Source organism: Pteronotus mesoamericanus, unplaced genomic scaffold (genome assembly GCF_021234165.1).
Source record: "Pteronotus mesoamericanus isolate MK-2021 breed Mesoamerican mustached bat unplaced genomic scaffold, CSHL_Meso_final contig_73, whole genome shotgun sequence".
Lineage (NCBI taxonomy): Eukaryota > Metazoa > Chordata > Mammalia > Chiroptera > Mormoopidae > Pteronotus > Pteronotus mesoamericanus.
The window spans coordinates 16,407,087-16,420,025 of record NW_026555245.1 but is presented as its reverse complement, the minus strand read 5'-3'; the positions used below and the strand labels follow the sequence as shown (position 1 = coordinate 16,420,025).

The 12,939-nt window shown below is 43.6% G+C and overlaps 1 protein-coding gene across 2 annotated transcripts in view; it reads left to right on the top strand.

Moving 5' to 3' along the window:
* Positions 1–12,422, top strand: part of PIP5K1B (phosphatidylinositol-4-phosphate 5-kinase type 1 beta) — a 313,112-nt gene extending 300,690 nt beyond the window's left edge. For both annotated transcript variants that reach the window (XM_054583051.1, XM_054583052.1), the window contains one exon: positions 11,755–12,422. In XM_054583051.1, the coding sequence (XP_054439026.1) occupies positions 11,755–11,757 (3 nt within the window). In that variant the 3' untranslated portion in view covers positions 11,758–12,422. The remainder of the gene's footprint in view (positions 1–11,754) is intronic.
* The last annotated feature ends 517 nt before the right edge of the window (positions 12,423–12,939 follow it).

Here is a 12,939-nt window from a genome sequence, read left to right as displayed (position 1 = left end):
GATTTGATTCCGTTGGCACTGAGGTTAATGGCATATATGTGAAGTATTAGGTCTCTTAATCACTCCTTGTCTGAACCAGTGTTGGCGGCTACAAGGGGCGTTTATTTGAAATAGTGGCAATTTTATTGCTTCTTGGCGGAGAACTAGATTCCCCACCAACCAAAAAACTGCTGCTTAGGTTTCTGCTAGATTTCAGTAAGAGCAAAGTAAGAAGAGGAAAATGCTACTTCTGGCTTATGGGGCATTTAACCAAAATGCTGCTTCCTTCCACTGTCTGACCACTTGTTCATAAGGGGTCAGTGGGGGCCCTTTTTTATCTCCATAAATGCTTGGCCCCCTTAAGTCACTGGCCAGACAGTATTTCTGTGCAAGAGCTCAAAACTGAATCTCAGGGCCTGCGCCCCACGGCACCTAGAATCGATTTCTGCACTGAAACGAGAGGCGCAAGCTTCCAATTAGCGAGGCGGCCTGAGGGTCTGGATTAGGAGGTCGTCGCAGGATTTTTTTTTTTTTTTAACAGTTTTAAACTACTGTGTAAGGATTAGCTTAGGGAATTGGAGTTATAAAGGCATACTGGCTTTTCAGTTAAATTAGACCCACGGTTAGCGACTGAATGAACGGCAGCCTGCAAGGCTGGGGTGTACCTTTTGTTGTGTTTTGCCCTAGTCACAGTGAGCCGTGGCCTCACGGGCCGGCTTCACCACCTCCTCCTTCAAGGCTGGTTCTGCCCGGCAGCTTGGCTGGGTCTCCTGTCGCGTCCAGCACCCCCCACCCAGGTAGCCCCCTCCTTGCCTCCTAACGTGGATCTCTCTCCCCTCGCCCTCCGCCTCCAGACTCTCCCTGTCACTCCTCTTCCATTTTCCTGTCCTTTCTTGTCATAGAAAGCCAGTGTTTGCTAGTCTCCCGAGTCTTTCCAGCTCTTGGAAAAGAGTGTTTGAGGAAAAACAGTCTCTGATGGTGTGAACGTGGGGTTTTCCAGACCCTGGGCCTACAGGAAACAAATTGCAAACTCAGAAGGAACCAGATTAGGAACAAATGAGGATTGAGGAAAAGCAAATTTTCAATCTTACTGTAGGCCTAGTGAACAGGGCTGACATCACTCACGCCCGTCGCTCTCCAGGAATCTGAGGAGGACTGAGAAAGTGTTGAGGAAGGGAGAATGCTTAAAATACTGTGCACTTAGTAAAACCTTGGGCCTCCCCGAGTGGGGATCTGAGGGCTTAGCCTGTGGTGTGTCTCGCGTGTGTTACTTTGCCGGGGCTGCTGTAACAAAGAGCCCCAGCCTGGGAGGCTTAAACAGTGGGGATTTGTTGTGCCAGCCTTCTGGAGGCCAGAAATTCTAGATCAAGGTGTTGGCCGGCCATGCTCCCTCTGAAGGCTCTGGAGAGGATCCTTCCTTGCTGCTGCTTGCTTCTGGTGGCTCCACGTGTTCCTTGGCGTTCCTTGACATGCGACACTCTAATCTCCACCTCCGTGGAGATTAATCTCTCTTCATATGGCGGTCTTCCCCATGACACTGCATGTCCTCTCTTCTCCTCTTGAGGACACCGGTCATTGGATTAAGGGCCTACTCTAATCCAATGTGAACTCATCCTAACGTGTAGATGTAATTACATCTACAAAGACCTTATTTCCAAATAAGATCACATTCCAAGGTTCCAGGTGGATAGGCGTTTTCAGGGGACACCATTCAACCAACTACACGGTTTCGCTTCAGGGCCTGTGGATTACTTCTTACCATGCATGGCCCCATTTTCCCACTCACTTTCCATCTCCCTGGCTAAGTCACTGTGAGGTTGGTTAGATGTTTCCAAATTATTTTGGATCCTGCCAGGTATTGAATAAATGGAATGTGTTAACATATACAGTCACCTACCTGTTGGGTACATATTTTGTGTTAGAAATAAAAATCCCGTGGTGGACCAGGGCATTGGTATTTTTAAAAGCTCGCCACACAGGCAAGGCTGAGATGCAGCACTGAGCACGTCGACAGGGTCCTTCAGCTCTGAGCATCCTGGAATCCCCTCCTAGGATGGTTGGCCAGCTAGCTCTGCTCTATAATAGAGGAAAAAAAATACACATGATTCCAAGGTGAACCCTAATAGGCTCCTACCACGCTCAAGTTTTGAATAGGGCTTGCGATTGTGTTCCTGGTCCTCCAGACCCTAGTGCCACCTACTGGTAGGAAGGCACCTCTGACCAAGGCAGAAAAGGGATTGAAGTCCTTGAACTGAAGCCTAATGAAGCTCAGTGGGCTGTTTCCACTCTGTGCCCTTTATGCCCGCTCACCACAGGCGCTCCCTTCGCACGTCAAGGGCCGGTCCCTCGGACAAGCCCAGCATCTTCCACCTCTCAGGTTGGCCTGGAGGCCCCTGTCACAGTCAGACACAAAACTAAAGGAGCTCATCTTGCCTGGGCTGTGAGGCTGCCCTTCTCCCTCCATCCAGGCCATGTCCGCGTGAGCCTCTTTGAAAGGGCTCCCTGGCAGTGTGGGGATTCCACACAGAAAATGCTCTTTGCTGTGGCTTAGGCAGCAACTTTAACAAATTCTCAGCAAATATACGTTGGAAAAAGCCTTTTCTTCACTTTCAATCTTTGATGGCTCATCCCTTATAGCCACTCAACTTCCAGACAGCTCTACCTTTTTTAGTAACCCCCTATAGGGGATGGGGTTAAGTAGTATAATAAAATTCAAATATACAGGGTGAGGCAAAAGGAGGTTTACAGTTCATACCGAAAATAATACAGTAATTATTAAATAATAATATAAGAATAAACTCTGTGTTTCATGTACTCACAACTTAAACCTACTTTTGTCCCACCCTGTCAAACCTTGTTAAAAAAAAAATTTCTAAATTACAGTAATGGCTGCTGTATTTGTTTCCTAGGGCTGCCATAACAAAGTCCCACACAGGAGGTGGCTTGAACAACAGAAATTTATCCTCTCCCAGTTCGGGAGCCCAGAAGTCCAAGCCCAAGGCGTCAGCCTGCGGGCCGTCAGGGACGGGACTGCGCCAGCTGCTCTGCTTGGCTCACAGACGGCCGTCTTCTCCCTGGGTCTTCACACTGTCTTCCCTCTCTCTGTGTCTGCGTCTGTGTCCAAACTCCGGTCATTCTGGATTAGGAACCACACCAGTGACCTTGCTTTAATTTGATTTCCCCTGTAAAGACCCCGTCTCCAAGCAGTGTCACGTTCTGGGATACTGGGGGTTAGGACTTCAGCATATGAAGTTTGGGGAGACAGTTCAGCCCCTCCTGGTTGAAAGTACTGAGAGGGGAAAGGCTTGAGGGAGAAGAGCTCTGAGTGTCTTCCACCGTCTGGCCAAGCGATTTTCAAGTGGTGCGCCACGAGAATTTTTAAAACATGCAGCACTTGACTATTTAGTCAGGGGCACTGACCTCTTTTCTGTTAGATTGTCAAATGAAAAAAGGACAATATCCAACACAATAGCCATCTGGGACGAATGAATCAAAATTATACTTTTTTTTGTCAGATCAGCAAAAAAAAATTTTGTGTGTGTGTGCGCAGAATTTCATAGTTAGTTTGTGTGTGCTGTGAGACAAAAAGGCTTGAAAATCGCTGCTCTAGACCATGGCCGGGGGCTGCTGGCATCTTACGCTTTCCTTCTACGCATGTGAGAGGGAAGCCAGTTGCCTCCTCCGAGGGCAGTGCTCCTGTTTGAATGAAACCAGGCCCGTGTTCCTCCCACAGCATTTTCCTAATGCAGCAGAAGCAGGGGTCTGAGTGAATTCGGTTGCAGCCCCAGGACTATATGATATATTAGATAATAAGGTAACCATTTGGATTTACAATTAGCAGAAGTCACTCAAGGGCTGGAAAGTCCGCTGTGGAATTGTCAGCTGATATAAATCACTGATGCCCTCGGGCTTCCCTTGGGTCTTTGGAAAACAAATTAATCAGGCAGGGAACCATGTTAAAATATTGCTCCTGCACTAACAGTTGTGAAGTGAGAGGCCATAATCCTAAATCCATCCCATGAGAGGTCCTGGACGAGGGCCAGCTTTTTCCTCGGGTCTGTCCTCATCGGCTCTCTGTCTGCTGGGCAGTATGGGAAGCTTTGCTAGGGCACGCGGAGGCTGGCAGGAGGCCTGGCACTGCCTGTGCTGCCAGCACCTCAGACTTCAGCAAACACTCTCCCAGACTGGGCACAGCGTGGTCATTTCATCTGAACTGCGTATGCACTTCAAGGACCTTCCAAGTCCCACCTTCTGCCTTGAGGATTGCTAGTTAAAGGGCCCACCGTCCCTGGCCTTTGGGAAAGAGTAATTTCACCTCTGATTCTGAGTCTAAATTGTTTTTGAAATGCAAAGGTTGGAAATTTGGACCTACGCTTCTTTGAGTTCCCTCCACCTCTAAGATCCCATAGTGGTGAGATCTGACTCCGTTCATACACCATGCCCCCATATCTACACCAGCATGTGTAGTCATTTTACCACCTAAGACAGTAATGAGCTTTGGATTTGTGCTGCTATGGGACAAAGAGAAATCCCCGACTCCAATTTGTCCCCAGGTGATTATGACTTGTGACGTAACCCCCAACTTGAGGTAGAGATGAAAATAATAAAATGTAAATATAGAACCTTAGGTAAAAGGAAAAAGACTCAGGGCCTCCCAGAGCCCAGTGGTGGCTGCTTTCTCAGCAATCCCTGAATTTCAAACATGGGGCAATCTAGTGACCGAGAGAAGGAGGGGGACTCCTGGGTCCGGGCGAGGCTTTGTGATGCGTTTACGTGCATGTGTGGTGACGCGGGGTTTAGATGAAGCAAGTGGTGAGGCAGCGCGAGGCGGTGTGCCGAGGCGGTGTGCTCTCACGGCCGCAGCAGGAATGTTGGCCAAAAGAATAACGACAATATAAAACGGAAAGGAGACAGAGCAGGGCTGGGGAAAGCAGACGTCAGGAACTAAGGAAGGAAACAGGGGCTCGGTATACAAAGATGAAGGAAAGGACCTACTGCCTGGGATAGCCCAGAGAAAAATGCTCTCCTCGCAGGTATTTTGGCAAGGAACTTCAACTTGAAACCAAAACAAGGAGGCACTTGGACAGTAGAAAGGAAGGTTCTGTTTTTTGGGGTCCCAGTGATGAAACTTGATGTAGCTGTAGTTAAAAAAGAACGTCGCCCCTGACGGTTAAGAGCTGGCGGAACGGGGAGACTTCGCGGGCTGTTTAGTGCTGATTATCTTGGCCAGTCTGACTGTCATCAAGTTGTGCCTCCTTTCGGCTCTCCCCTAGGATGCCCTCACGCCACATTCTGCGTCTAATGAAATTCTATTGACTAAATATCATTGTTAAACAGTAGGTTGAGGAGTATGTGTGTCAGAGAACCGATTGAAAGGGTATGGAATGGGAACTGACCCTAGGAATAAGACCTCTGAAAAGAAATGTCTCACCTTTGATACCCTGCCTGTGGCTCTGAAAAGTCAACTTAGACCCTCCAACGTGAGAAGGCCACCCTGAAATAGTCCACTTTTGGGATCCTTCTGGGGATACCTGGCTTCCCCATAGTGCAGTCTACCCACAGAAAGAGGTGCTTGGTTAGTGAACAGACAGCTCATTATTTGCTATATTTTTACATTTTTGTGCTTGTGTTTTAAATCATTTTAATATTGAAAGAGCTTTGCCATGTTTAACCATGTGTGTACATTATTGTACAGTTTCTCTTGAAGAATTAAGCACTTGAGTTTAAGTGGCAGTAAAAATACACCTGTCTCTCTCAAGCACACACAGACACATGTGGAATAAATAACATTAGCAATTAAGGTATTGGAAATTTCTAAATACTCTTATTTTTTTTAGACCAACTATTATCACACCTTTACCTTCAGGTCTCAGGATTTAAAACATATCTTGGATCTGAGCACACCATGCATAGGAAGCCACCCTGGCACCTCTGTGGACAAATGGTTGTGTGTGCAGTTCAGTTGGTGACAGAGCCGAAATGTCATTCTGATCGTATCTCTGATACCTGGTTGGGCTCTCTTGCCAAAGCACCAGTTCCCATTTCTGTTTCCAAAACCACCAGGTCAGGAGAGGGTCGAATCTCAGTTCACCCCAAAAAGTGATTAGTGTTGTGGGCAATAATACCTGAAGAGCCCATCTTTCTATTGGGGGACTGGAGGGACTTCCAAATGAGCCACGTTTTTAAAGAATAAACTCAAGCCATCCAGCTTCCCTCCTAGGGTAGACAGCTGACTATCTTGTCTCTTTATTGATGGGCTTGCAGACTGTCATTTGAAGGAAAATTATAGTACATTTTATACCAAAAAAAAAGATAAAATCGTTTTCTGCAGACTTCTCACTGTGACCATGTTTACAAGCTTGAAGACACTGTGCTTTCAGATCCCACAAAACACTTAATTAAGAGCTGTCAGGCCATCTTGCTTTATTAGAGTGGTAAATTAGTGCAGAGTGGGCACTTTCGCGTAACCAGATGTGTCATCCCAGGATTACGTCACAACATGGACATAGCATTGGCAGTTCTCACCCAACTGACAGTCCTATACCCTGGGGGTGAGAGTGGGGGTTTATGCAAGTCTACACTGAGGAACGACAACACCTCAGTTTAAAAAAAAACTTAGTCAATATAAAAGGCTTTTATGATCAGAGCTGGAAATGACTTGTCATTGTTAATTGCTTTTTTACTGAATTATAAATTTAACTAATTTTATGAGGTACCAAACGACTAATTTTTTTCGGAGAGTGACTTATTTAACAGGAACTAACATAGTACAATATCCTGAGTTATCTGGTAGTATAAATTTACAAACAGTATTTAACCTGGGAATAAATTGAACCGAAGAGGTGATATACCCGTGTTTCAAAAAGTTTTAAGACACTGAAGGAATTGAAGAGGATACAAATGAATGGAAGGATATGCTGTGTTCATGGGTTGGAAGGATTAATATCACTAAAGTGACCACCCTACTCAAAGCAATCTACAGGTTCAATGTCATCCCTATCAAAATACCAATGACATTCTCAGAACTAAAGCAGACAGCCCTGAAATTCATATGGAATCACAAAAGACCACAAATTGCCAAAAACAATCTTGAAAGAAAACACAAAGAACAAATCAGGAGGTATCACTCGCCCTGATTTTAAATTATACTACAAAGCTGTAATAACAGAAACTACATGGTACTGGCACAAAAACAGTCATATGGATCAAAGGAACAGAATACAGAGCCCAGAAATAAACCCTCACTTATATGGTCAATTAACCTATGACAAAGAAGATAAAAATATACACTGGGGTAATGACAGTCTCTTCACCCAGTGGTGTTGGGAAAACTCGACAGATACCAATAAAAACATGAAACTGGACCATTCTCTTCTACACCATATACAAAAATTAACTCGATTAAAGACTTAAACATAAGGCCTGAAACCATAAAACTCCTGGAAGAGAACATAGGTAAGAAACTACCTGATACCAGTCTGAGTGATACCTTTGTGGATACATCCCCTCAAGCGTAGGAAACAAAAGCAAAAAAAATCAAATGGGATTTCATTGAACTAAAAAGCTTCTGTGCAGCAAAGGAAACCATCAACAAAACAAAAAGACCACCTGTTAAATGTGGTGATATATTTGCAAAATATATATTCAGTAAGTAATTGATACCCAAAATATATAAGAAACTCATATAATTCAATAACAAAAAAAAAATCTGGTCAAAAAATGAGCAGAGGACATGAAAAGACACTTAAAACAAAGATGGCCAACAGACGCCCTAGCTGATGTGGCTCAGTTGGTTGGAGCATTGTCCCATACACTGAAGAGTCACAGGTTTGATTCCCAATCACATCATATACCTGGGTTGTCGGTTCAACCCCTGTTCAGGGCACATGTGAGAGGCAAGCAATTGATATTTCTCTCACACATAGGTGTCTCTCTCTCCCTCTCTCTAAAAATCGATGAGCAGGTCCCCCAGTAAGGATTAAAGAAAAAAATATTAAAAAGATGACCAGTAGACATATAAAAAGATATCCATCATCGCTAATCATCAGGGAAAAGCAAATCAAAACCACAAAGAGATATCACCTCACACCAGTCGCAGTGGCTACCCGCAATAAATGAACAAGCAAGTGTTGGCAAGGATGTGGAGAAAGAGGAACGCTAGTATACTGTTGGCAGGATTGTAAATTGGTGCAGCCAGTGTGGAAAACAGTATGAGGTTTCTCAAAATATTGAAACTAGAGCTACCATATGACCCGGCAATTCCACTGCTGGGTATTTATCTGAAGAAATCCAGACACTAATTGGAAAAGATATAGGCATCCCTATGTTCACTGCAGCATTATTTATAATAGTCAACATATGGAAGCAACCTGAGTGTCTATCAGTAGATGAATGGATAAAGAAAATGCAGTACATATATACAATGGGCTGTTATTCAGCAATTGAAAAATGAAATCTTGCCAGTTGCAACAACATGGATGAACCTCGAAGGCATTATGCTAAGTGAAATAAGTAAGACAGAGAAATACAAATTCCATATGGTTGCACTTATATGTGGAATCTAAAAGAAAAATCAAAACATATGAACAAACAAAACAAAAACAGACTCAGAGACACAAAGACCGAAGGCATAGGTGCCAGAGAAGAGGAGGCTGAGGGGATGGGTCCAAAAAGTGAAGAGGAAGGTAGTCAGTGATACTGCGGTAAGTCTACGCGGCGCCAGATGGTTACTAGTATTAGTGGGGTGACCACATTGCAAGGTATAAAAATGTCAAATCACTATATTGTACACCTAAAATTAATGTAACTGATGTTAATATTATATACCAACTACACTTAAATAAAAATAATAAATGTAAAATATTTTAAAAATTTGCAAACAGTATTTAATAGAATCTTGTGGTTGAAACAAAACTTTGTGATTATCTCACACAGCCCGGCCGTGACTGCTGAGTCTTCTCTACCAGCCACCGCATGTCGGGTGCCTTCTGGGCACTGAGTTAGGACACAGCTTTCTGCCTCGGCTCTACCTAGAGGCCACTCAGCCACAGCCTCACCCCCCAGTGACAGCACCTGCTCCTCCTTCAATGACTGCTCATTTCTTTACTCTGGTTAGAAAGCACTTCCAGGTTAAAGCAAAACTGGCTTCCATGCATTTGTCCTGGCTCTGGCCTAGGATTCACTTAGTCTCACCCATTGGGTCACAACAGATGGCAAAAGGGACCTGTGTGCTGGGTGAGGACATGAGTATGAGTATGATGAGGATCAGGGTGCTGGATGGGGGGAGGCTGGGAGGGGTGCAGAGTGACCGCTCTACTCACTTTACACATTCTGATATTCCAGCTCCCACCCCAGCATCACAGCCATCTGTGCCACCACTGTTGATGACAATGTCCCACCTTCAGGTGTCCTGAGACTAACGTAGTACTTAATCCCTTCTCCCATGGCTAGTCTGTAGATGTTCAAAGACAGTTATTATGCCCCATCTCTATGACTCCGACTGTCTAGATCAAAAACCCCAGGTCTTCAGCCATTTCCTCAGAGTCCTGGGTTTTGGGAGCCCTTCACTGGCGGATTTTCTCAGGCGTGACTCAGACTGAGCAATGTCCCCCTCAGGGTTTGGCACTAGAAACCAGACACAGAACTCCAGCTGTGATCTATAGGACCAGTAGAGCAGAACTATCACCTGCTTTTGTTTTTTGGTTTAGGAAAGCAGGACTCAGATCTAATTAGTTGGACCATATCACTTTATGTGGGTTTTTTAATATCACTGATTGATACGCACCACACATCAAAGTTATCACACTGAGCCTAAAGTCCTGAGCCCAAAGTCCATCTGTCCTGAGGATGCAGGCAACTTCCCATTTGCCTACTGCTGTAGCTCAGAACGCCAAGCACTTAAGCTTTTTCTGAAAGATATTTTCCAAATAATGGTTTGAGCATTTTATATATTTAAGCAGGGAAACCTCCCTAACAGATTAGTAAGAGGGAACAATCTAAACTATTAAACACAGTGGTAAGTTAATAAAAACTACAGCTAACAACTGGCTCAAATTACATGATAAAATATTCATTTTTAAATAGAACTATGTTGTCCTGGCTGGTGTGGCTCGGTTAGTTAAGTGTCATCCCGCAAACCAAAAGGCCGTTAGTTCAAATCACGGTCAGGACACATGCCTGGGTTGCAGATTTGGTCCCCGGTCAGGGCATGTGTAGAAGACAACCAATCAATGTTTCTCACTAATGTTGATGTTTCTCTCCCTCTTTCTCCCTCTCTCTAAAATAAATAAATAAACTAACTTTTAAAATTCCCATATGAAAAAATTCCCATATGACACAGCATCTAATAATTTTTGGAGTCATTTCAAACTTTTACTCAAGCCTTTTCAGCCTCCAAACAAAGGTTGGGATCCAGCCCCAATCTTCTTTACTACGGTTTTGGGAGCACTAGCATATTCCAGGAACCTGTACTAAGTGATATAGTGATCTAGACATAGAAAGATATAGATATAGAGAGAGAGAGAGACAACCCCCCAAAATGGAATTTATCTATTAAAAATTGTGTGTTCTTACATGTTTAAACTTCAGTCACCTTCAAAGTACTTTCCATTTGATGCAATACACCTACTGAAACATTTTTTTCCCCTTCCCGATGCGGTTTTTGAACTCACCGATTTTGATGCCTGTTAGTGCTTCTGCTGTTTCTTGTTTCACCTGTTCCACATCGGCAAAACATCTCCCTTTAACGACTTTTTTCTTCCAGGGAAATGAAAACCAAAAGTTGCTTGGGGCGAGATTGGGTGAATAGGGAGGTTGGGACACGGGGGTCCTGCTGTTTTTGGTCAAAAACTGAACACTCGGTGCGGTGTGGGCAGGTGTGCTTGTAATCGCCCAATATGAAATGGGTAAACACATTGAAAGAGTCTTCAAAAAAAATTCACTGAGGCTGAACACAGCCTCTCACAACAACGTCAGCTGGTACACTGATACAGATGGGTTCCTAAAACAGTCGCCTAGTGGGGAAAGCCTGTACTACAAGGGGCCACCCTTCAGAAGATAGTTCCAGTTTTGGGGGGTCCTGCTCATATAATTTTTGTATATTGTATATACAGCTACCCCACTTTGCAGATAAATGAGGTACAAAAAAGGTTAAGTAACTTGCATAATGTTCTATAGCTGTAATAATTAGGAAATCAACAGATTTAACCCACTGTGTCCATCTGCAAAGACTGAGCAGGGGACTGTGCCCCCCATACATATCTTAGTATAACTGTCACAGATTGAACTAGCTGCCTCTGATTTTAAATGGTTGTCGTTTTAGGTTAAGTATTAACTGGATATATTTTTACTCCCCGGCCACATGGACAGTGTTTGAAAATGAACACAACATTCACAACGAGTTCAAGACCATGTTCAGGTTACTTTGATTGGCTTCAGACCTGGTATACCACAGCACATCCGCAAGCCCTGTGCACTTGGAGGAGGGCAGGAGTGTCTTCGGTGGTGCGGCTTCCTTCTGAGTCTCTAGCACAGTGCTGTGATTTATTAGGGACTTGATAAACTGTGTCAATAACATATTGTGGGCCTGGCAGAGAAGCACATGCTATGCTCCTCATTGCAGAATTGCAGCCTAATGCACCCGCACTGCACCCTGCACAGTTCCCAGGCACAGGGCGCCAGGAGAAATAATGGACTTGTGTTCCTACTCACGAGGAGCAGGTATAAATCAATGCCAAAACTAAGTGTTACAGCTGCTTTCTTTCTTTTTCCCCCTAGTAAGTGCAAATGGTGACCACCTAAGCAGATGGATGACACGTGAACACAGTCGCAGGAGAAAAGCTCCTCCAGTCCAGAATTTCCCAAAGGACCTTGGCTGAGCCCCACAACACAGAATAATCAACTGGATTTAGGAGTCTGAGCATGTCGGGGGGGCGCTGGCCCACGGGCTGGTCAGCAGATGTGATGTGAAAAAATACCACACTCTTCCCTCATTTGCTGTTGCTTGCTGAACTGTGAAGAACTGCATGAACCATATTTAAACTGCTTTATATACCATTGCCAATCACTTTTTTTGGACTTGAAAGTGCTATTTTCCTATTGATACTTGCATTATTTCATTCTGCATGCATCCAGTGATTATATTTAAGCAACACATGTAATCTGCTTATATATTTTTTAAAAATTCCATCTGTGCAAAATGGCATATAAAGTATAAATCCTGCTCTTTTTGCAAAATTATAATCATAGCCATGTCATTAAAAGTTTAAGTTGGTTTTATCTAAAGATCAGTATAATAGGTCTGCATATACTTTATAGATCACTAGCCTCTATAAAGATACTTTCACTGTTTATTAGTGAAGTGAGAAAAGCAGAGCTATTTATAAAAGGCCTTATGTCGTGTACATACACGTTGTCTTTGAAATACTTGTGATTTAGTTTATTGCTTGTAAAAGAGAAATTATATAATTTATTTAGTAAATATATTGTAAACTATAGTTTTATTGAGAAAAATAAAATATTTTGTTCTCAATTGTGGTAATACAGTAATTCCAATAGTTTACGGTCTTATTTCTATTAATTAAAAAGAAATAACTTAGATGCCTCTCATTTTTAGATGTTGCAGAATCCTAAATAAGTTGAGTCTCATGACATAAAAAGTAGAGGAAATTCTCTGGGCCCTGAGGAAAGACTCAATAGTGGGTTCTGCTCAACTTGTTTGAGCCTTTCCCAAGGGTCCTAGTGTATAGCCAGCTTGTACTATGTTATGCCACGGTAGCAAACAACCCCAAAATCTCTGGATGGGGATCCAAAGCAGTTCCCATCTGGAACATGTCATTTTTATGGCAGAAGGAAAAAAGTGATAGTGTAACAAAGAGATGGGAGTTCATTTAAAAAAAAGAAAGAAAGAAAAAGAAACCCTTCAGCTTAAATGTAGTTTCTGATGCTTCTGCTCAGATTCTA